At 46.1% G+C, this 23,570-nt stretch overlaps 1 protein-coding gene across 2 annotated transcripts in view; it reads right to left on the bottom strand.

Moving 5' to 3' along the window:
• The window catches only part of PIGZ (phosphatidylinositol glycan anchor biosynthesis class Z), a 51,823-nt gene that overhangs the window by 9,074 nt on the left and 19,179 nt on the right, over positions 1 to 23,570 (bottom strand). The window contains exon 1 of one of the 2 annotated variants that reach the window (XR_004539219.1): positions 11,509 to 11,642. Coding sequence is in view for 1 of the 2 variants with exons in the window: in XM_033942102.1 (XP_033797993.1) it covers positions 11,509 to 11,626 (118 nt within the window). In the remaining variant the exon portion in view is untranslated. Of the gene's footprint in view, positions 1 to 11,508; positions 11,643 to 23,570 lie in introns of those variants that run through there. The other variant, XM_033942102.1, reaches the window with a different exon arrangement.

A 23,570-nucleotide genomic window follows, 5' to 3' on the forward strand; every position in this document is an offset into this window, starting at 1 on the left:
TCTTTTTATTACATCGTTCTATTTGGACCCCAGTTAGATTGAATAAGTTAGATAATTCTAGATCTAATAGATGCTGTCACTGTCACCTAGACATAGGAACATTAGAGCATCTACTATTTATTGCCCTAAAATTCTGATTTTTTGGAAATCAATTTGGGGATATATTAATAATATTTTAAATTCTGAGATTCTTTTAACTTATGAAACAATAATTTGTGGTACCATTTTGCATATTTGCATTTGAAATTTTTTCCAATGTAATGCAACCTCCTGGAAATGTCCAGCTCTCTTCCAATGTAATCCGCTTTGAACCACAAGGTACAAGCGGAATAGAAATCACTAATGTAATGTAATATCAAAGATCCCTTAGATAAACATAAAAGATGTCTTTTTTTAATTATGACAAGTACGGCTATACAATTGATTACACAAAATTGGAAAAACTGGGATCGTCTCAACTTTACATTCTGGTGGGCTAGTTTATGTCTAATATATAAATATGAGAAAATGAGCGCTGTTATATTAGGGAATAATGACAAATTTAAATTAATTTGGGGCCCATTGATGTCCTTTGTAGAATCTCTATAGTTATGGTCTGTTATTAGATAATATGCACATCCAGGGAGGGGGAGGGGTAGGAGGTATACAAAGTCTTTAATCAACTATTTTTACAGATGGAAATAGGGGGGAAGGATGACAAATTTTGTGGTTTGAAAAATATGTCTGAATGGATATACATATTTATTTTCTGTTTAAAATATGTATAATATAATACTAAAATTAGAGGAAAATTTTATAGTTATTGTAATGGGAATGATTGGGTTGGGTGGGGGGAGGGTATTAATCTGTATGAATCTTGTAAAATTTAAGTGATGTCTATAGTGTAAAATGATTAATTTATTCTGTTTTCCACTTATTAAACATGATTTAAAAATGAATAAAGAAAAAAAAAATTAGATCAATAGGAAAGAAAAATTTTATATGATATATGTGACTGTATAGGTTATGGGAGGGAGGGGGTTACATTTTATGATTTAATGATGAATATGATAGAAATTCAAGTGTTGTATTCAATTTCAAATGTCATTTATTGATACACTTGTTGTAAGATGTAAAAATGAATAAAGATTTATAAAAAAAAAACAACCAACCAAATATATTATAGCAGAAGCAAAGAAACCTCAGCTGTGATGTGGGAGCAAGTCCCGCCCTGGTGTGACGTCAGACACCTTGATTCTTATTCGAGGTGCCTAACGGTTTCGTCTAAGGTGCAAGATGAAGCGATTTGACAGTGTGAAAGGTTAGGTGCTTTTATTTTAGTTTTTATTGCCTGTTGTTTTAACCATGGGTCATAATCCACTGATATTAGGGAGAGGATGGTATGGAGATTTAGCTCATGTTTCTAGCTGTAAATGTTTGACTATGGGATGAACAAACATGTTGAGAAAAATAACTAGATCCGGATACTCAAATATAAACCAAGATTTTTGGGTCAAAATAATGGCCCAAAAATGGGGGTCTCAGTTTATATTCGGGTCAGCACAGACCCTCCCCCCTCCCAAACCTGTTTGCAGGCCTCTGCCGGGCCTGCCGTGAGACCTGGTGGTCCAGCGGTGGCTGGGACAGGAGGGATCCCTCCCGCCTCCTGTCCTGGCCAATTCTAGTTATTTATTATTAAAAATTAATCACTTAAAATCTTCAAATCTAAATTCTTTATTATAGCTTATACTTAAATTGTACGTAATCTAAAAAACTGGTGAATGTGAAAAGCTCAGACCCTACAATCAAAATCTAGTGCCTCTCCTGAGTCCCTTTAGTTTCCCTAGTGGTCCAGCGGTGAATTGCGGCAATAGTGATCTTCCTTCGCTCTTGCTCGTGCAGAGCCACTTGCTAATTGGCTACAGCTAGAGGCTCTGCATGTGCCCTTTAGTTTCCCTGGTGGTCCAGCAGTAAATCGGGGCAGGAGCGAGATTCCTTCACTCCTGCCCGTGCAGAGCCGCTAGCTAATTGGCTGCTGCGATTCACTACTGGACCATCAGGGAAACTAAAGGTACGTGGGGGAGGCTGGAGGGAGATGACAATACTTAGAATCAGCCTGGACAGAAGGTGAGATGGATCCCTCCTGTCCCGCTTGACCACCAGGTCTCACAGCAGGCTCGGCAGAGGCCTGCAAGGCATCGGGACGGAGGGGGCTGGATGCAGAACTAGGCTAGACTTGAATATTAACCCCTCCCCCGGTTTATATGCAAGTCAACCTTTTTGCCTCATTTTGGGGGGGGGGAATGTTACTTCGGTTTATATTCAGGTCGGTTTATATTTGAGTATATATGGTAAAATCATCACTATGTATTGGTCTCATCAATGCGCATTCCATTTGGAACAAAACTGTATTACTATATGACTTACTAGACCAGACATGGGCAAACTACTTGCTGCGGGTCATGTCTAGCCCGTTTAGTTTTTTAATCCGGCCCGCCAACCATCCGAACCCCGCCGACTGTGATCTGAACATACCTCCCTCCAGAGCAGCATCGGGCCGGCAGCACTCTAAACAGCATGGCCTTCGCTCGTCAGGGAATTCCCTCTGCTGCATCACTGAAAGCGCCCCCAGAAGTACAACTCATTAGTACGATTCACATTACTGTTGTCCAGTATAATGGGTGATTTAAACTACTGAACAATAATTTCAGAGACAGAGTAGAAACTATAACTAATGAGCAGATTGGATGGACTGTTCAGGTCTTTATCTGCTGTTATTTACTATGTTACTATATTGCAAACATCAAAGACTCCTATACAACCTTTGAAACAAACTGTAGAATGGTCAGTATGCCTGAAATTTGATTTTGATATTGTTAAAAATAATTTAATTCCAAAGGGATGAAGTGAGGTATTAAGGTGGGTGTCCTAATACAGGCGAAGGAACAATAAGCCACAGTGGTTTACTGCGGAGATCTCAGACCTGATCAAGGAGAAGAAAAAAGCATTCATCTCTTACAAACAATCAGGGAAGCAGGACTCTAGAGCAGACTACCTGGCCAAATCAAAAGCCGTCAAAACAGCAGTCAGGGAGGCTAAATTCCTCATGGAGGAGTCTCTAGCAAAGAACATCCAGAAGGGAGATAAATCCTTCTTTAGGTATATCAGTGATAGAAGAAAAAACTCAGGCGGGATTGTATGTCTTAGGAATCCAGACGGAGACTATGTGGAAAAGGATTCGGAAAAAGCCCAACTATTAAATGAATACTTCTGCTCAGTCTTCACCCGAGAAGCGCCGGGGCTCGGCCCTCAGCTACAGACAAGGGTTGGCTCAGTTGACTCATTTAGTAACTTTGAGTTTACGCCCAGCAGTGTCTACGGTGAGCTATCAAAGCTCAAGGTTGACAAAGCAATGGGGCTGGACAATCTGCACCCCAGGGTGCTAAGGGAGCTGAGTGATGTCTTAGCGGAGCCACTGTCCGCGCTCTTCAACCTCTCCCTTAGTACAGGCAGCGTCCCGTTGGACTGGAGGACGGCTAACGTCATTCCACTCCACAAGAAAGGCTCAAAGATGGAGACAGCAAACTACAGACCAGTGAGTCTAACATCGATAGTGAGCAAACTAATGGAAACTCTAATCAAACACCAATTGGATAAGATCCTGGATGAGGTGAATCTACGGGATCCCCGACAACATGGATTTACTAAAGGGAGATCATGCCAATCCAACCTGATCAGCTTCTTTGATTGGGTGACGGGGAAGCTGGATATTGGGGAGTCCCTGGACATCGTGTACCTGGACTTTAGCAAAGCATTCGATAGCGTACCACACCGCAGGTTGCTGAGCAAGATGAGTTCTATAGGATTAGGCAACACATTGACGCAATGGGTTGGGAACTGGCTTGGAGGTAGGCTTCAAAGGGTGGTGGTGAACGGCACCCCCTCCGAAATGACGGAGGTGATCAGTGGAGTGCCACAGGGCTCAGTCTTGGGCCCAATCCTATTCAACATCTTTATAAGAGACTTGGCAGAAGGGCTTCGAGGTAAAATAACATTATTCGCCGATGACGCCAAACTAAGTAATGTAGTGGGCAAATGCACAACAGACGAAGATTCAATACCCGACAACATGATGCACGACCTACTCCTACTGGAGCGATGGTCTAGGACATGGCAACTCTACTTCAATGCCAAAAAATGCAAAGTTATGCATCTGGGCAGCCAAAATCCATGCAAGTCTTATACCCTTAATGGCGAGATCCTAGCAAAAACGGTAGCAGAACGAGACTTGGGGGTAATCGTCAGTGAGGACATGAAGTCTGCCAATCAAGTGGAACAGGCTTCGTCCAAAGCAAGACAAATCATGGGCTGCATACGAAGGGGTGTCGTCAGTCGTAAGGCGGAAGTCATTATGCCATTGTATAGATCCATGATGAGGCCCCACCTGGAATACTGTGTGCAATTCTGGAGGCCGCATTATCGCAAGGATGTGCTGAGACTGGAGTCGGTGCAGAGAATGGCCACCCGGATGGTCTCGGGACTCAAGGATCTTCCATACGAAGAACGGCTTGACAAATTACAGCTATACTCGCTCGAGGAGCGCAGAGAGAGGGGAGACATGATCGAGACGTTCAAGTATCTTACGGGCCGCATCGAGGCGGAGGAAGATATCTTCTTTTTCAAGGGTCCCACGACAACAAGAGGGCATCCGTGGAAAATCAGGGGCGGGAAACTACGAGGTGACACCAGGAAATTCTTTTTCACTGAAAGAGTGGTTGATCGCTGGAATAGTCTTCCACTACAGGTGCCCAGCTGCGTGCCTGATTTTAAGGCCAAATGGGATCGGCACATGGGATCTATTCACAGGGCAAAGTTAGGGGAGGGACATTAGAGTGGGCAGACTAGATGGGCCGTGGCCCTTATCTGCCGTCTATTTCTATGTTTCTATGTTTCTATGATGATGGGGCAAGAGTGACACGGTGAGACACAGTGGGGTGGGCTGGAGAGTTCCGGGGGGGTGGGGGGTGTACCATTGGGTTCTGCTACTCAGTCACAGTTACAGTCTCTAGGGGGGAGGGAGGTGGGATGGCTTTCTTCGGGGCTCATAAGAGTCCAGGGCCTCGAGGCGCCATGCCACTGACTCTGGCCTCGCTTGCCTGTGGGCTAGAGAGTTGCGCGGGGACAGAAATCCCACCCGTCCCCGCCAAAGTCTCACCCGTCCCTGTGAGGAATCCCGCCCGTCCCCACCCGTCCCCGTGAGGAAACCCCTCCGTCCCCACCCGTCCCCGCGAGGAATCCCTTCCATCCACGCCCGTTCCTATAAACTTCAGAAATAGTTATTTAATTTAATTATGCTACTGAATTAAAGGCTCTGGTAGAAACCCATTTACAAATAAGCAAAAAGACTTTATTAATTTGGAAATATTAATTGGGAAGAATACATACTTTGTAAACGGGTTTCTACCAGAACCTCTAAAGTTTATAAATTTTTATCAACACAACTAATATACTACTTTATCCTGAAGCAAAAATAAAATAGAATTTTTTTTTCCTACCTTTGTTGCTTGGTTTCTGCTTTCCTCATGTTCTCATTCAATTTCTTCCATCCACTATCTCTCTTCTCTCTGCGTCTTCCATTTGCTCTGTTACTGTGCCTCTCCCTTTCTCCCCCCTTCCAAATTGGTCTGGCACCCATCTTCTTCCCTCCGCTCCCCCCATAGTCTGGCATCTCTGTCTTTTTCCCTGCCAGCGTCTTCTCCCCACTCTCTCTTCCCCATTTCCTTTCAGTGTCCTTCTCCCCCCCATCTTCCCCATGTCCTGTCAGCGTCCTTCTCCCCCCTCTGTCTTCCACATGTGCTTTCAGTGTCCTTGTCTCCCCACCGGCTAGAGGGTGCAAATATAAGAGACACCATCAACAACTGCTATCATATCAAGCAGCCATATGGGGTAAAGACCTAGAAAAACTAATTACGCACACAAACAACTATGAAGAATTCAGGAAACACCTAAAAACTTACCTATTCTTGAAATACCTAGGTAACGAACCGGAACATCAACCCCCCTCGTAACATCACCACATACCTGAACGTGCTAACCCCAACCCCTATTCACTAAATATGAACACTCTATGAACTTACGGATTATTTCTACTTCTGTGTAAACAACTTGGCACTTCCTGGCCTTGCAACACACAAACTGACGTTAACATTATTAATGTTATCAGATGTACACTGCTATACTCTCTAATTCGTTGTACGAGATATACAATGCTATACTCTTTAATTCGCTGTACGTAAAGTTTCACTTGATTGTATTTACAGTTTCTTTTATTGTAAACCGCCTAGAAGTCGCAAGATTGTTGGCGGTATATAAGAATAAAGTTATTATTATTATTATTATTCTCCCCCTCTGTCTTCCCCATGTCCTTTCAGCGTCCTTCTCCCCCTCTGTCTTCCCTATGTCCTTTCAACGTCCTTCTCCCCCATGTCCTTTCAGCGTCCTTCTCCCCCCCCGTCTTCCCCGTGTCCTTTCAGCGTCCTTCTCCCCCCCCCGTCTTCCCCATGTCCTTTCAGCGTCCTTCTCCCCCCTCAGTTTTAACCATTTCCCTTATGCGTCTTTTCCTCTCCACTCCACCTTTCCTCCCTTTCTCTCTCCCTGCCCCTTACCTTCGTGGCACTTCCCCGCCCACCCAACAACAGAACAGGCCTGGTCCAACAAACCTTCCTGCCCTGTAGCCGCGAATCTAATTACCTTCTTACAGCAGCTGGAGTATTGAAGCTGCTGTAAGAAGGTAATTTAGATTCGCAGCTACAGGGCAGGGAGATTTGTCGGACCGGGCCTGTTGTCGGTCGGTCGGGGAAAGTGCCACAAAGGTAAGGGGACCTGGCCGGCTATGCACCCCCCCATGGCTGCACCCAGGGCGGACCTCCCTCCCTGCCCCCCCCTTGGTACGCCACTGCCTTTCTCTACCTGCCCTGCCGCAGCACACAGCCGACCGGAAGTCTTCCCCATGTCAGCGCTGACGTTGGAGGAAGGGAGGGCTTTGCTTAAGCCCTCCCTCCGACATCAGCGCTGACATCGTGGAAGACTTCCGATCGGCTGTGTGCTGCGGCAGGGCAGGTAGGGAGAAGACGAGCCTCGTGAGTACATCCAACCCCGCAGGAACCCCGCGACCCTAGGGGGGCGTCCCCACGGGATCCCTGTGACCCGAAGGGGGAACCCGTGGGTCCCTGTTCCCGTGCAGCTCTCTACTGTGGGCAGTTGGCAGGACTGTCTGTTGATGTTAATCCTAAACTGTTGATGCCTGTATTAGTGTTGAGGACGATGCCTCATTGTTTGTTGATAAGAATCCTTCTATGCCACTGTTTTGCTTACTCTGTTGTTTGCATCAATAAAAAAAATTGTTTGAACCATAAAAATAATTTCATTTTGGAATGAGAGCAATTGAGTGTAAATGACGATGTATCTGTGAAGACCAACAGTTGGCATAGGTTGTTAAAGAAGATACTGGATGATATTGCTCCTGAACGGTTAGTTAATGTTTCCCGGTCACCTGCTCTGTTTCTTTGTGTTTCTACCTTGGAAAGGTACTATCTCCTATTGGAATGTGCCTTCTCAGTTACTACACCTTGTCCATGGCATACAGAAATTTTACAGGAGTTGAGACAAGAAGGAAATATGAAAAATTGTGGAGGAAAACAGATATGCATGATTAAGCACGGTTACTTACCGTAACAGGTGTTATCCAGGGACAGCAGGCAGATATTCTCTACATGTGGGTGACATCATCAATGGAGCCTAGCACACCTGAAAGAGGAAGAGAAGACTTACCCGAAGCAGGGGTTTTGGTTGGAACAGCTGCCGGGGCCTTCGAGTCCGAGGCCTTACCCTCCGGTAGATCCATAGTGCCAAAAAGCTGGAGAATCTTGGCACGCCGTCTGCGAAGGGCCCGCGGTTGAAGAGTGGCACAGCGCGGGCAAGACTCGGTTCGGTGGTCTGCACCCAGGCACTCAAATGAAATGACCCGGCTGCACTGAGTGCACTTCTTAAACCCGGTAACAGGCCGGGACATAAGGAAAAAGACAGCTATGCGAGACCAGGCGGCCGGAATGAAACCAACATTTTTTTTTTAAACTTCTGAAAAAAGACGCGCCGCACAGCGAAGCACCCATTTAAAATAAAAAAAGCAAGCCGCGGTGCAAGAGGCACTTAGAAATCACACAGAGTAGAGGAACAGGGCTTCTGGCTCCGTGGAAAACTAAGAACTGAGGCAACGCTGAGGAGACGCACGCCCTGACTCGGGCGGGAAGGCACACGCACATGCTTGAAGATCTATGGGGCTCCGTTGATGACTTCACCCACATGTAGAGAATATGCTGCCTGCTTGTCCTGGGATAATGATAATTATTCCTTTCGATTGACTGAATACCAGGCTTATTGTGAACTAGAAAAAGACAGATACTATTGTAAGAGGCTTAGGTTTGTGATTAATAGACCACCAGAATTATTTGATACAGTGAAATTTCTGATTGAACGTAACACTGTTAAGGATAATGCTGTAGGTCCAGATGCTGATGATTATTTAGTATCTCTTGGAGAAAATATCTAAATTACTGACTAGGTTTATTAATATACACGATGTGGAAGCACCTGTTGCTGGAGACAGGCACGCTAAATGGGAGAGCTGTACGAATGTAGATGAACAATTCGTAGGTGGAATTTGATGATCCAGGTTCCCTTGCAGTAGTGCAGGAATTAGGAAGTCAAGTTCTTCCATCTATTACAATGACTGTGAATAAATCTTTGGATACTGGTGTTGGTGCCTACAGTGAAACTGTGTATGTATCTTGTGAATCACTTAGGTTTAAGTGGAGTATATATGTTTTTTAATAACTAAATAAAATGATGAGCCTCTCAAGACCTGGGGTTGCATGCACAGCATCAAAGGTTTTCCATGTTGTCTGCAACGCCACACTAATGAAAAGCCACATGGGATGAACAGATGGGGCCAAATTCTATAAAGGGCATCCCAATTGTAGGTGGTGTCTAACCAGCCAATCGGGACGCACGTTTAAAAAAACCAAACATCCTGAGGCAGGCTGCCTACACTGTAGGCGTCTGTCGCAGATGAGGGAGATGGATAGGGACCCTTAAGCTCACCCAAGGCTGAAAGTGGTTTTGCCAAGAAGTGGCCTTGGGCGAGCTTAAGCGGCCCTAGGCATCTGAAAAGTAGGCCAACACAAAGCTGATCTACATTTCAAATAGATGAGGCTGCTATGCTGATCAAGGCAAAGAAATCACACTCCTGTGATCTGCTGAGTGACCGCAGCAGAGAACTTGCCCCCCCCCCACCCCCCGTGAAGTCAGCTTGCAGGAGGGATGCCCACTCCCTCTCACTGCCACCTCCAAACCCCCACCCAACACTGTTGGCGGCAGGAAGGATTCCATCCCTCCGTTGATCCCCCAAACCATGAATACTCCCCAACACCCACCCAATATTGGGGAAGGATTGTTTTGGGGTTCTGGCAGAAGGCATCCTGCCTGCTGCGGACAGTGCGGGGGATTTGGGGGTGGCAGCGGGAGGGAGTGGGCATCTCTCCTGCTGGCCAACTTGTGGGGGGAAGGGTTCAGGGGTTCCCTGCCACTGCCGCTTAACTGATCACAACAGGGAGTTTCCCTTGCCACAATCAGCTCAGAGGCAGCGCGATTCTCTAAGTACCGTCTGTGACATGAACACCGGTTAGAGACTTGGGGGGTTAGGTGTCTGTCCATTAGGATAGACGCGATTCTGTATAGGACGCTCATGTGCAATTCTCAAAAGCCGCTTAGGCGGCTGCTGAGACTGGGTGGCCTATACAGAATCAGGCCCATAATGTACATCAGTGAGCAATGTTGATATGAATTCTATAAAGACACGGAAATTGTTGGAAAAGGTTTAGCAAAGAGCATGGAATGAGCTACAGTGCCAAGGCATTGTATGCCACAGGGCTGATCCCTACGAGGGCCTTGTAACTATGAAGCATCCCAAAAATGTGGTGCTAATATTGAGATGGAATGTAATGAAAGTGGCTGTCCACATTTCATCACTTGGAGGTTCAAGGTTTATTAACGTTTGATTTATCGCTGAATCTGTTTACAAAGCGATGTACAATATAAAACATAAAATATAGATATACAATATTAAAACTCAATAACAGTAGATTAGGACAGGACAAAGTTGAGGCGGAGGGAAAGAAAGGGAAAAGATTACATTTGTCTTGGTTAGGAAAACAAAAAGGGAAAAAAACATAAGGGAAAGGGTTAGATAAGAAAAAATTAAAAATATTAAGAATTAAAAGCGTCTTTAAAAAGGTGTGTTTTCAGAGATTTTTTAAAAGAATGTAAATCTCCCAAGATGATAAAGGGGCTGGAACTCCTCTCGTATGAAGAAAGACTAAAACGCTTAGGGCTCTTCAGCTTGGAAAAGAGACAGCTGAGGGGAGATAGGATGGAAGTCTACAAAATCCGGAGTGGAGTAGAACGGGTACAAGTGGATCGATTTTTCACTCCGTCAAAAATTACAACGACTAGGGGACACTCGATGAAGTTACAGGGAACTACTTTTAAAACCAATGGGAGGAAATATTTTTTTCACTCAGAGAATAGTTGAGCTCTGCAACGCGTTACCAGAGGTTGTGGTAAGAGCGGATAGCGTAGCTGGTTTTAAGAAAGGTTTGGACAAGTTCCTGGAGGAAAAGTCCATAGTCTGTTATTGAGAAAGACAGGGGGGAATAATGTAACCAGTGGTATTCTACTTATTTGCGTAGACCCCTACTGATTAGTGCACAATTTGGCACCAATGTCTTGATGACACCTACTTTGCCAGTATGTTTGTGCAAGGGCCAAGCACATACTTACTTACATAACGTATAGAATACCACAATTTACACATAATCTGGAAAAACATAGGTATAGACACATATTAGTTCTAGGGCTGGTACTAGTGGTTGTGCCAAAATGTACATGTTTTGGAACTCTTTATGCTCATAAAGAAAAGTAATGTGAAGATTATTCCAGCGATCAACCACCCTTTCGGAAAATATTTCTTCACCGAAAGGGTGGTTGATCGCTAGAATAATCTTCCACAACAGGTAATTGAGGCCAGCAGCGTGCCAGATTTTAAGAAAAGATGGGATTGGCATGTGGGATCTCTTCATGGAGGTAGTTAGGGGGTGGGCCATTAGTGTGGGCAGACTGGATGGGCCGTGGCCCTTTTCTGCCGTCATGTTCTATGTTTCTATCTGATATTTCCCTTAAGAAAGCTGACTGTAAAGTTTAGTGCCTTGAATATCTATGTAAAGAAAAGTAGGCAGGTGCGTATTTTTTTATAGAATAGCTTAAAATAGGCACTTACCTACCTACCATCTTATCCTAGGTGCCTCATATTATAGAGTGACTATGTCTGAGGCCACGGAGTAAAAATGGCAAGCAGATGCTCTGGGTGTGATGGACATCCAAGACTGAAGGTGAGGAATACACAGCAAACCTTACCTGCCATGACTTCTGGAGACTGGAAAAACTCATCAGGATGCAGGTAGCCTGTCTGAGGCAGAAGACACCAGAGTAACCTAAAGAGGCTAAGAACGCTCCACACAGCTTTGGGTCCCATCAGCTCACAGCACCTGCATAGGATGATTTACCCAATGTCAAGAGAAACGGACTATTTGGTCCACCCACGGTCCCGTCACAGGCCTCCTTCCTTGCAGCCACTACTTTAATCTTGGCCTATGCTTGGATTCTGACACTGTTTGGGTTCCTTTCTGCTACCACACCATACCATACATTTTCTTCTATAGCGCACGTTTTGACTAAGATTTAGTGCGGTTCACAGTAAGATTCGCTGTTATTCACAATATTTGTGTCAGTGGTCTGAGTGAAACAATATTTTCCAGCATTCTATCCAAGCTTTCCTTACTTCAGTGTTATATGATTTCCCTGTTTTAAAAGGTGGGTCAAATATACAAACTAAAATATTAAAGCCCACTTTTATGAAGCCACGTTAGACATTTTTATTGCCGGCCACGGCAGTATTAGCTCTAACGCGCATAAGTCTATGTGATTGAATGGGCTAGATTACCCTATCTTACCCACCATAAAAATCCTTGGAGTCATCCTGGACCGCACCCTAACCTTCGATGACCATACCAGTGCCCAGGTGAAAAAATGTTTCTGTACCCTCTGGAAACTGCGCACCATCAAACGTTACTTCGACCACCAAGCCTTCCGTCTACTCGTCCAATCTCTGGTATTAAGCATATTAGACTACTGCAACATTATTTACCTGGGATCCTATAAAAATACCATCAAACGTCTTAGAACAGTCCAAAATGCGGCCGTCCGCCTCATCTATGATCTCAAAAAATACGACCATGTTAGCCCCTACTACACCAAACTCCATTGGCTCCCAGTAGAGGCAAGGATCATCTTTAAGTTCGCCTGCCTCTGTTTCAAAACTCTAACAGGATCTTCCCCAATCTACTTGTCTGAGCACCTTGAAATAGCAGGCCCCTCTCGCACACGAAACGACCACTTATTCACCTTTCCCTCCCTAAAAGGCTGCCTCTACAAGAGATTCACTGATAGAACCCTAGCATTCCAAGCGGGCAAATGGAACAATTGCCTTACCGCCCTCATCTCCAACTCTCCACCCTACCACCTGTTCAGGAAGTCACTAAAAACCTACCTCTTCGACAAATTCCGCTAACGCTGCCTTCCCCCCTTCCCTGCACCCTCCTGACCTCGACATGCCTCCATTCCCTCTGACTACGCCCCCCTCCCAAGCCACTATGGCCTCTCTTTCTCAAGCTCTGTTTTATCTAATTGCCCTGCCTTTTCATTGCCTCACATTTAACATCACTGTAAATGTACCACCGCTATAACATGTAACATCGCTGTATACGTACAGTCTCTTCTTTAGTATATGCCTTTTTATTACTGCTATTTATGTAACATCTTTGTAAATGTAATAACACTGTAATATGTATCATCGCTGTAAATGTACAGTCTCTTCTATTGTTAACCGCATTGAACTTCCATGGTATTGCGGGATACAAGAATAAAGTTATTATTATTATTATTATTATGTGTGTCGGAGCTTTTACCGCCACGGCTGATAATAAAAAAGTCTAACACGGATTCATAAAAGTGGGTGGTGGGGGAGAAGGGGGGTAAAGGCACAATGTTTTTTTCTGATATCTTACTGAATCCAGCTGCAGATTTAATGGTTTGTATTAGCTTATAGTTTCCTATGGCATAAGCATATTAGTAATTTTTCTTGCATACTTGCATAAATTTGAATAATTTTGCATTTTAAGTAATCAGCTTATTTTGCACAAGGAACAAAACATAGAAACATGATGGCAGATAAAAGCCAAATGGCCCATCCAGTCTGCCCATCCACAGTAACCATTCTCTCTTTCTCTCTCTAAGAGATCCCACGTGCCTATCCCAGGCCCTCTTGAATTCAGACATAGTCTCTGTCTCCACCACCTATTCCAGGAAACTGTTCCAAGCATCTACCACCCTTTCTGTAAAAAAAGTATTTCCTTAGATTACTCCCAGCCTCTTAACTTCATCCTATGCCCTCTCATTCCAAAGTTTCCTTTCAAAGGAAAGAGACTTGACTCATGTGCATTTACACCATGTAGGTATTTAAATATCTCTTGAGATAATAATAATAATAATAATAATAATAACTTTATTCTTATATACCGCCAACAATCTTGCGACTTCTAGGCGGTTTACAATAAAGAGAAACTGTACAGAAAGCTACTTACAGAGTATGGCAGTGTTCATCTGGTAGTAACAGCATTAGCAATAATAACAACAGGTTGTATACTGCAGGACCATGAAGTACCATGCGGTTTACAATGAATTAGAAAAATTCCATAAATTGAATGGAGCATTCATTGTTAGTGATTAGGGGTTAGCAGTTTACAAGATCAGATTTGGGTGGGATTGCGAAGGGGGCTATTGTTCTTGTTCGTTACCTAGGTATTTTGAGAACAGGAATGTTTTTAGGTGTTTCCTAAATTCTCCATAATTGTTTGTGAGTGTGATTAGTTTTTCTAAGTCTTTGCCCCATAAGGCTGCTTGATACGATAGAAGTTGTTGATGGTATCTCTTATATTTGCATCTCTTCTAGAATTGATTTGTTAGTTCTTTTGGCAGTCCACAACATGCATAAAATCCTTCTCTAGCACCAAAGCTCAAATGAAACATAGAAACATAGAATATGACGGCAGAAAAGGGCTAGAGTGTAGGGATGGAGATCTGATAAGTTCTGATCCAGGGCATCAGAACACAGGCAGAGTGAGCACACACAGGCGGTTCTGAACGCAAGCCAGATCGGCACACCGACCTAGGCCCTGTGTGCAGATCTGTGCCTGTGTGTGGATCTAGGCCTGGGTTTGGTTCTGAGGCCCTGTTTCTCATTTCCTCTCCCTCTCCCTCCTGCCACGTATACATTCTAAGCAAGGACAAGGGTTGCACCTTGAGCAGAAGACTAAGACATTCCCCCCTCCTTGACTCCTGCCACATATTAACCAGACATACATTTACCCTTTTTTCTCTTATCTTGTTTAAGCATCCCTTATATGGGCAACAATCAGACTTTGCCTGAGCAAGGCTAATCAAGAGAGCTTAAGAAGCATGCATTATAACCTTTGGACTGTCACATGCCATAGTAAGATTTGATATTCAACTGAATGGTCTGGATTCAATAATATTGATGATATTTGCGTGATATTGAATATCACACAAATATCATCAATATTATTGAATCCAGACCATTCAGTTGAATACTGATTCTATTGACATTTATAGTGACTGGATTATTATTATATGTTAAGTGGCCAATTTATGAGTAGTTTATAGTAAGATTTGAGACATATCAGAAAGATACACATTAGGAATCGCTTTAGTATAACTGTTATTATGTATTCATATGTCACATGAGATAGTAGCTTTGAGACACATGATATAGATAAACAATGGTTTAATCCTCACTGTAAAGGCATTATGAAATTATAACCTTGTAGAGCATTAACTAAGTAATTAATGGAGATATGATTCTCAATAAAAAGAGGGAGAGACCATTCATTTGAAGCGTCTCCTCTCGACTCTAAGATTGCATGTGTGTGCTTCCTTTGTGGGACATTCCTACACTATAGCCCATCAAGTCTGCCCACGCTAATGACACACCCCCAGACTTCACCCCGCTAGAGATCCCACATACATATCCCATTTCTTTTTTAAATCGGGCACGCTGCTGGCATTAATCACCTGCAATGGAAGTTCATTCCAATGATCGACCACCCTTTCGGTGAAGAACTACTTCCTGGCGTCGCCATGAAATTGCCCGCCTTTGATTTTCAGCGGATGACCTCTTGTGGTCGAAGGTCCTTTAAGAAAGAAGATATCATCTTCCACCTCGATGCGGCCCGTGATATATTTAAACGTCTCAATCATGTCCCCCCTCTCTCTACGTTCCTCGAGCGAGTATAGCTGCAGTTTATTCAGTCTTTCCTCATATGGGAGGTTCTTGAGTCCCGCAACCATCCTGGTGGTCATTCGCTGAACCGACTCGATTCTCCGCACATCTTTTTGATAATGTGGTCTCCAGAATTGAACACAATATTCAAGATGAGGTCTCACCATGGATCTGTACAGGAGCATTATGACTTCGGGCCTCCAGCTGACGAAACCTCTACGGATGCATCCCACCATTTGTCTAGCCTTGGAAGCAGCTTTCTCCACTTGATTGGCAGTTTTCATGTCTTCACTAATGATTACTCCCAAATCACGTTCTGCCCTAGTCCTAGCTAAGGTCTCAGCATTTAGAGTGTAAGTTCTGCATGGGTTTCTGCTGCCAAGGTGCATGACCTTACATTTTTTAGCATTGAAGCCTAGCTGCCAAGTCGAGGACCAATGTTCCAATAAGGTCCTGTTCCATACTGTCGGGCAAGGTGCTGTTATCTACTATGTTGCATAGTTTGGCGTCGTCGGCGAATAGTGTTATTTTACCTTGAAGCCCTTGAGTCAGGTCTTTTATGTATATGTTGAAAAGGATCGGTCCCAAGACGAGCCCTGTGGCACTCCACTGGTCATCTCCGATGTATTGGAGGGGGTACCATTAACCACTACCCTCTGGAGTCTACCACTTAACCAGTCATTGACCCATGTCGTCAATGTCGCCCCCAATCCCATCGAAGTCATCTTGCTCAACAATCTGCGGTGCGGGACGCTATCAAAAGCTTTGCTGAAGTCCAAGTACACGACGTCCAGAGACTTCCCCATATCCAGTTTCCTTGTAACCCAGTCAAAGAAGCTGATCAGATTGGATTGGCAGGACTTTCCCTTTGTGAATCCATGCTGGTGGGGATCCTGTAGATTCTCCTCGGTCAGGATCGTATCTAATTCGTGTTTAATAAGTATTTCCCTAAGCACAGGAAGAGTCCCCTTGGACTGGAAAACCGCCAACGTAATCCCACTCCACAAAAAGGGCTGCAGGACAGAGACAGCAAACTACAGACCAGTGAGTCTCACGTCTATAGTGTGTAAACTAATGGAAACACTGATCAAACAGAATCTTGACACAATCCTAGATGAAGAAAAACTGCGTGATCCACACCAACACGGGTTCACCCAGGGTAGATCCTGCCAATCTAATCTGATTAGCTTTTTTGACTGGGTTACTAGACAACTGGACGCCGGAGAGTCACTGGACGTGGTATATTTGGACTTCAGTAAAGCATTTGATAGCGTCCCTCATCGAAGATTACTGAACAAGCTGAAATCGATAGGATTAGGAGACACTCTAACTACATGGGTTGGGGATTGGCTGAGCGGTAGACTTCAGAAGGTGGTGGTGAACGGTGCCCTATCCGAAGCATCGGACGTGATCAGTGGAGTGCCGCAGGGCTCGGTCCTGGGCCCAATTCTATTCAACTTATTCATAAGAGATATGACTCAGGGACTTAGAGGAAGGGTATCATTGTTCGCCGACGATGCCAAACTTTGCAACATAGTAGGCAAAAGCTTATTACCTGATAATATGACACACGACCTACTGTTGCTGGAACAATGGTCGACTACTTGGCAGCTAGGCTTCAATGCTAAAAAATGCAAGATAATGCACCTGGGTAAGAGAAACCCGCGTAGAACTTATGTACTAAATGGTGAGACCTTGGTTAGGACCACGGCGGAACGCGATCTAGGAGTGATCATTAGCGAGGACATGAAGGTTGCCAATCAAGTGGAGAAGGCCACCTCCAGGGCAAGACAAATGATGGGATGTATCCGCAGAGGTTTCGTCAGCAGGAGACCTGAAGTTATGATGCCGTTGTACAGAGCCATGGTGAGACCTCACTTGGAGTACTGTGTTCAGTTTTGGAGACCACACTACCGAAAGGACGTGCTAAGGATCGAGTCGGTTCAGCGAACGGCCACCAGGATGGTCTTAGGGCTCAAGGATCTCACGTATGAAGAAAGACTAAAGAAATTACGGCTGTACTCACTTGAGGAAAGAAGAGAACGGGGAGATATGATTGAAACATATAAGTACATCACGGGACACATCGAGTCAGAAGATGATATCTTCTGGCTCATGGGACCCTCGACCACCAGAGGGCATCCGCTGAAAGTCAGGGGAGGGAAGTTTCATGGCGACTTCAGGAAGTACTTCTTCACCGAGAGAGTGGTGGATCATTGGAACAGACTCCCACTCCAGGTGATAAAGGCCAGCAGCGTGACGGATTTTAAGAGAAAATGGGATACTCACATGGGATCTTTAAGGGAGTAAACTCAGGGAGGAGGGATGCTTGGAATGGGCAGACTTGGTGGGCTATAGCCCTTTTCTGCCGCTTTTTTTCTATGTTTCTATGTTTCCATGAGTTTACTCACTATTGAGGTGAGACTCACCGGTCTGTAATTCTCAGCCTCTGTCCTGCAACCTTTTTTGTGCAGTTTTCCAGTCCATGGGGACTTTTCCAGTACTCAGTGAAAGACTGAACAGCACGGATAGTGGTTCCGCCAGAACATCACACAACTCCCTAAGAATCCTGGGGTGTAGATTGTCCGGTCCCATGGCTTTGTTCACCTTGAGTTTTGATAGTTCGCCGTGGACGCTGCTGGGTGTAAACTTGAAATTTTGAAACGGGTCTTCCGAGGTTTGCTTTGCCTGCAGTTGTGGACCGGTCCCCGGCGCCTCGCAGGTAAAGACTGAGCAAAAGTATTCATTTAGTAGTTTGACTTTATCAGAATCCATTTCTGCATAATTCCCGTCTGTTTTCCTGAGGCGTACTATCCCATCTGTGTTTCGTTTCCTGTCGCTAATGTATCTGAAGAAGGATTTATCCCCTTTTTTAATGTTTTTCGCTAGATGTTCTTCTGTTTGAATCTTGGCCTCTCTGACTGCCGCTTTGACTGCTTTAGACCTGGTCAGATAGTCTTCTTTTGTCACCCTGTTTCCTGTATTCTTGTAGGAAATAAAAGCTTTTTTCTTTTCCTTAACAAGATCCGAGATCTCTGCAGTGAACCACTGGGGCTTATTCTTCCTCCGTCGTTTGCTTACTGTTTTTGTATAGCGGTTTGTTGCCTCATGCAAGGTGCATTTCAGGATTGACCACATAGCCTCTACATTATTGGTTTCAGCTTGGTTTTGTAGTGCCTGATGGACGAAGTCTCCCATGCGTTTAAAGTCAGTGCCCCGAAAGTCGAGGACCTTTGTTGCTGTGTTTGATCTAGTGAAGCCTATCTTGATGTTGAACCATACCATGTTGTGATCGCTGGAGGCTAGCGTATCACCTACCGAAACTTCTGAAACGATTTCTCCATTGGTGAGTATCAGGTCCAGTGTCACCTGATCTCTAGTGGGCTCCAGCACCATTTGTTTGAGTCGCGCCCCTTTTATGGAGGTTAAAAGCCTTCTGCTGCCGCTGGTAGTAGCAGAAAGTGTCTTCCAATCAGCATCGGGCATATTAAAGTCCCCTAACAGTACCATGTCCCCGCGTAAAGTGATGTTCTCAATGTCTTTGATTAGTTCCATATCCCTGTCTTCCTGTTGTTTTGGGGGCCTGTATACCACACCCAGATACAAGCGTTTTTCGTTTCCTCTGGCCAGGTTCACCCAGAGTGATTCCCTGGTGTAGTTGACATCTGTGATTCTGGTGACTTTGATGTTATCTCTAGTGTATAGTGCTACTCCACCCCCTATTCGGCTCTCTCTATCCCAACGAAGTAAGTTGTAAACTGGTATAGCCATGTCCCACCCATGTGAGTCTGTGAACCAAGTCTCAGATATCGCTATTACATCGAGGTCGGCGTTCGTTATCTCTGTCTCTAATTCTAGAATTTTATTGCCTAAGCTGTGTGCATTAACATACATAGCCCTCCATACTTTATGTTTGCTAAGACCCTGTGTAGAATTTCCTGCCTGAGTTTGAGTGGCTCTTATATGATTGTTTTTACTGTGTGAACTTACCTCGGTCTCAGAAATGGAGTGTCGATTCACCTCTCCTGGAAAATTACTTACTGCGCTGGTACATGAGTGGGTACCCTCCCCCAACTTACCTAGTTTAAAGCCCTTCGAAGTAGGTGGGCTAGTCGATGTCCGAAGACGTTCTTGCCTCTCCTGGTCAGGTGGAGTCCGTCTGGTCCCTGCAGTCCGTCCCTTTAGTGCCTCTCCATGGTCCAGGAAGCCGAAGTTCATGTCCCTGCACCATTCATGTAGCCACTCGTTCGTCCTCTGGATACGCTCCTCCCTGGCTCTTCCCTTGTCTCTTACAGGGTGGATCGAGGAGAAGACCACCTGTGCTCCCATCTGCCTCAGCTTCTCACCCAGGGCTCCAAAGTCCTTAGGTATGTTCTCTGGGGTGTTCCTGGCAGTGTCGTTCATTCCAACGTGAATAAGGAGCATGGGGAAGTAGTCCTCTGGCTTGATGAGTTGATCCAGGCAGGCGGTTACATCGCGGATCTTGGCCCCTGGCAGGCAGCAAACCTCTCTCAACTGCATATCTGGTCTTCAGATTGGTCCCTTGGTGCCCCTCAGCATGGAATCCCCAATGACTACCACTCTGCGCTTCTTTGAGGGGAGCTGATCAGTTGTCTCTGGAACTGGGACTGTCTGACGGTTGACCTCCTGTGCCTCGCTCGCGGGTCCTTCCTGTAGTATCTGGAATCTGTTCCTCAAGGTTATTAGTGGGGTCGATGTAGGGCTGCCCTGTGTGCAAGAGAAGGAGACAGGAGAAGAAAAAGAAGAAGGTCTTCCGTGTTTTCTTGTGGAGGAGGTTACCAGCTGCCAGGAGTCAGCATCCCCATCCTCCTCCTGCACCCCAGTCGTTGGTGCCAAAGTTGTAGGTTTGGTCGGTTTGGGCGTCTAGAAGATGATCTTGCCTGGCTCCTGCTCGGTGATCTGGAACAGCTCCTGGATGACCTCATCGATGAAGGCCTCGTCCTCCCTGATGCTCCTCAAGTGCTTCACCTCCTCTCTTAGGCTCGTCAGCTCTCACAAGATGTCTCCGTCTAGCTGGTCTATCTCGTCCGTCTGTGTGGAGGCTGTAGTTGTCTGCTTGGGGATGGGGAGGGCCTCGGTTTGTACAGAGACCTCTGCCCTCTGACCTGGTTCTCCCTCTGTCTGCACGTGGACCGAGGCTATCCCCTGGATTCCTTCGGTGACTGAGCTGCTGGTCTTAATTGTAGTCTTCGCATTCCTAGCTCTTCCTGCCATTCCTGTCAATCTTCTTCTATCTTGTTTCGGTAGTGTCCAGCTTTCGCATCCATTAACTGATTGCTGGGCCTTTCTTCTGCATAGTATAAATTTGATGTTGTTGCATCAAGCTCGATTCCTTGCCTCCAACACTGCCCATCTGCTGCTGCCCAGAGGGGTGGTACATCGTTAGTCTGACATCTCCACTAAAACCTATCCGCCAGCATAGCTTTCAGCTTCTCAGATATGCACAAGCCCCATTGGCACATCAAGTCCAAGTACCGTGACTGGAGTCCCCTGTATAGGCAATGAAATTCTTCAGGGTGTCTCTCAATTACCCCTTTGGTAGAAATAATGGTGGGTAAATGTTTTCAGTTAAAGGAAACATATTTGTGGGATCTATATTTCACCATGCATTTACCTTGTATTGAAGACTGGAAGGAGGGATGCCTATTCCCTCCTGCCGGCAGGCCCGCCTTTTCAAAATGGCAGGCCTTCCCCTTCCCAGGAGGGGCTTTAGGCTCCAGAGCCAATCAGAGCCTTAAACCTGTGCCCAGTGCATCCTGAGATGCATTGGGAGGGTCCTAAGGTTCTGACTGACTCAGGCACTTAAAGCTCCTCCCAAGGAGGGGCCTCTGGCACCTGAGCCAATCAGGCCCCTCCCAGTGCACAGGGATGCACAGGGAAGGCCTGACATTTTTAAAATGTGGGCCTGCTAGCAGGAGGGAATAGCATCCCTCCTGCTGGTCTTCAATACAAGATATAAGGTACAGGGAGACTCCAGGTTGGGGGTCCTACCAGCCTTCAATTTAAAGGTCCAGGGGAGCAGTTGGGGGGGGGACCCTGCAGTGGCAGCAGGGAGTGGGCATCCCTCCTGCTGACCTTCAATTTAAAGATCCAGGGGTTTGGGGGGATGTTGGGGGGTACTCCGGCAGCAGAAGGGAGTGGGCATCACTCCTGTTGATTTAAAGTACAGAGAGTCTGCTACTGACAATACTGATGCATGCACAGACCATCTGTACATGCTTATAGATCAGGGACTTTTTTTTTTAACTTTACTTTTTTAATTTTTTTATAGCGAGCCTGTGGTTTTAACCCGCTTTAAATCCGCAGGTTAAAACCACGGGCTCATACTGCGGAGGAAGGACAGAAGAGTCGGGGCAGAAGCAGGGTGGTAATCTGGGCAGAGAGCAGGAGAATCGGGGGCAGAGAGCTTGAAAGTCAGGGCAGAGAGAGCAGGAGAGCAGAAGAGTTGGGGCAGAAGCAGGGTGGCAATCGGGGGCAGAGAGCTTGAAAGTCGGGGCAGAGAGAGCAGGAGAGCCAAAGAGTTGGGGCAGAAGCAGGGTGGCGATCGGGGCAGAGAGCTGGAAAGTCGGGGCAGAGAGAGCAGGAGAGCAGAAGAGTTGGGGCAGAAACAGGGTGGCAATCGGGGGCAGAGAGCTTGAAAGTCGGGGCAGAGAGAGCAGGAGAGCAGAAGAGTTGGGACAGAAGCAGGGTGGCAATCGGGGGCAGAGAGCTTGAAAGTCGGGGCAGAGAGAGCAGGAGAGCAGAAGTGTTGGGGCAGAAGCAGAGTGGCAATCTGGGCTGAGAGCTGGAAAGTCAGGGCAGAGAGAGCAGGAGAGTCGGGACTGAAGCAGGGCAGTGATCGGGGCAGAGAGCTTGAAAGTCGGGGCAGAGAGAGCAGGAGAGCAGAAGAGTTGGGGCAGAAGCAGGGTGGCAATCGGGGGCAGAGAGCTTGAAAGTCGGGGCAAAGAGAGCAGGAGAGCAGAAGAGTTGGGGCAGAAGCAGGGTGGCAATCGGGGGCAGAGAGCTTGAAAGTCGGGGCAGAGAGAGCAGAAGAGTTGGGGCAGAAGCAGGGTGGCGATCGGGGCAGAGAGCTGGAAAGTCAGGGCAGAGAGAGCAGGAGAGTTGGGACTGAAGCAGGGCAGTGATCGGGGCAGAGAGCAGGAGAATCGGGGGCAGAGAGCTTGAAAGTCGGGGCAGAGAGAGCAGGAGAGCAGAAGAGTTGGGGCAGAAGCAGGGTGGCAATCGGGGGCAGAGAGCTTGAAAGTCAGGGCAGAGAGAGCAGGAGAGCAGAAGAGTTGGGGCAGAAGCAGGGTGGCAATCGGGGGCAGAGAGCTTGAAAGTCGGGGCAGAGAGAGCAGGAGAGCAGAAGAGTTGGGGCAGAAGGAGAGTGGTGATCGGGGCAGAGAGCTGGAAAGTCAGGGCAGAGAGAGCAGGAGAGTCGGGACTAAAGCAGGGCAGTGATTGGGGCAGAGAGCAGGAAAGTTGGGGCAGAAAGCAGGAGATGCAGTCGGAAACAACGTGAGCAACTGGTCACCAGCAGTTGCTTGTTTTTTGATCCACCACCCACTTGGTGTTCAAGTTTTTTGTTAGTGAATCTCTGCCTACCTACATTACATGTCATTTCCCCTCATTTGCAAGCGCGGATCGGATGGGAGGATGATCGGCCACGAGATTAGTGAATCGGGTCGGAGGGAAAGTGGGTTGCAAAGTGTTTGGGACTTGATCGGTGGGCTTAGTGAATCTAGCCCGGGCGTGGGCAATGAGGGCCGCAATCCAGTCGGGTTTTCAGGATTTCCCCAATATGCATGAGATCTATTTGCATGCACTGCCTCCATTGTATGTAAATGGATCTCATGCATATTCATTGGGGAAATCCTAAAAATCCGATTGGCCCTCGTTGCCCACCCCTGATCTAGCCCCTAGTCCTTGGGACACACCCAACTAGTCAGGTTTTCAGGATATCCACAATGAATGCATGAGATAATTTTGATTTGCAATTTCAGGCATATTCACTGCGGATATTCTGAAAACCTGTGTGCCCAATAGTCACATTCATTCAAGG

This window comes from Geotrypetes seraphini, chromosome 4 (assembly GCF_902459505.1).
Source record: "Geotrypetes seraphini chromosome 4, aGeoSer1.1, whole genome shotgun sequence".
Classification (NCBI taxonomy): domain Eukaryota; kingdom Metazoa; phylum Chordata; class Amphibia; order Gymnophiona; family Dermophiidae; genus Geotrypetes; species Geotrypetes seraphini.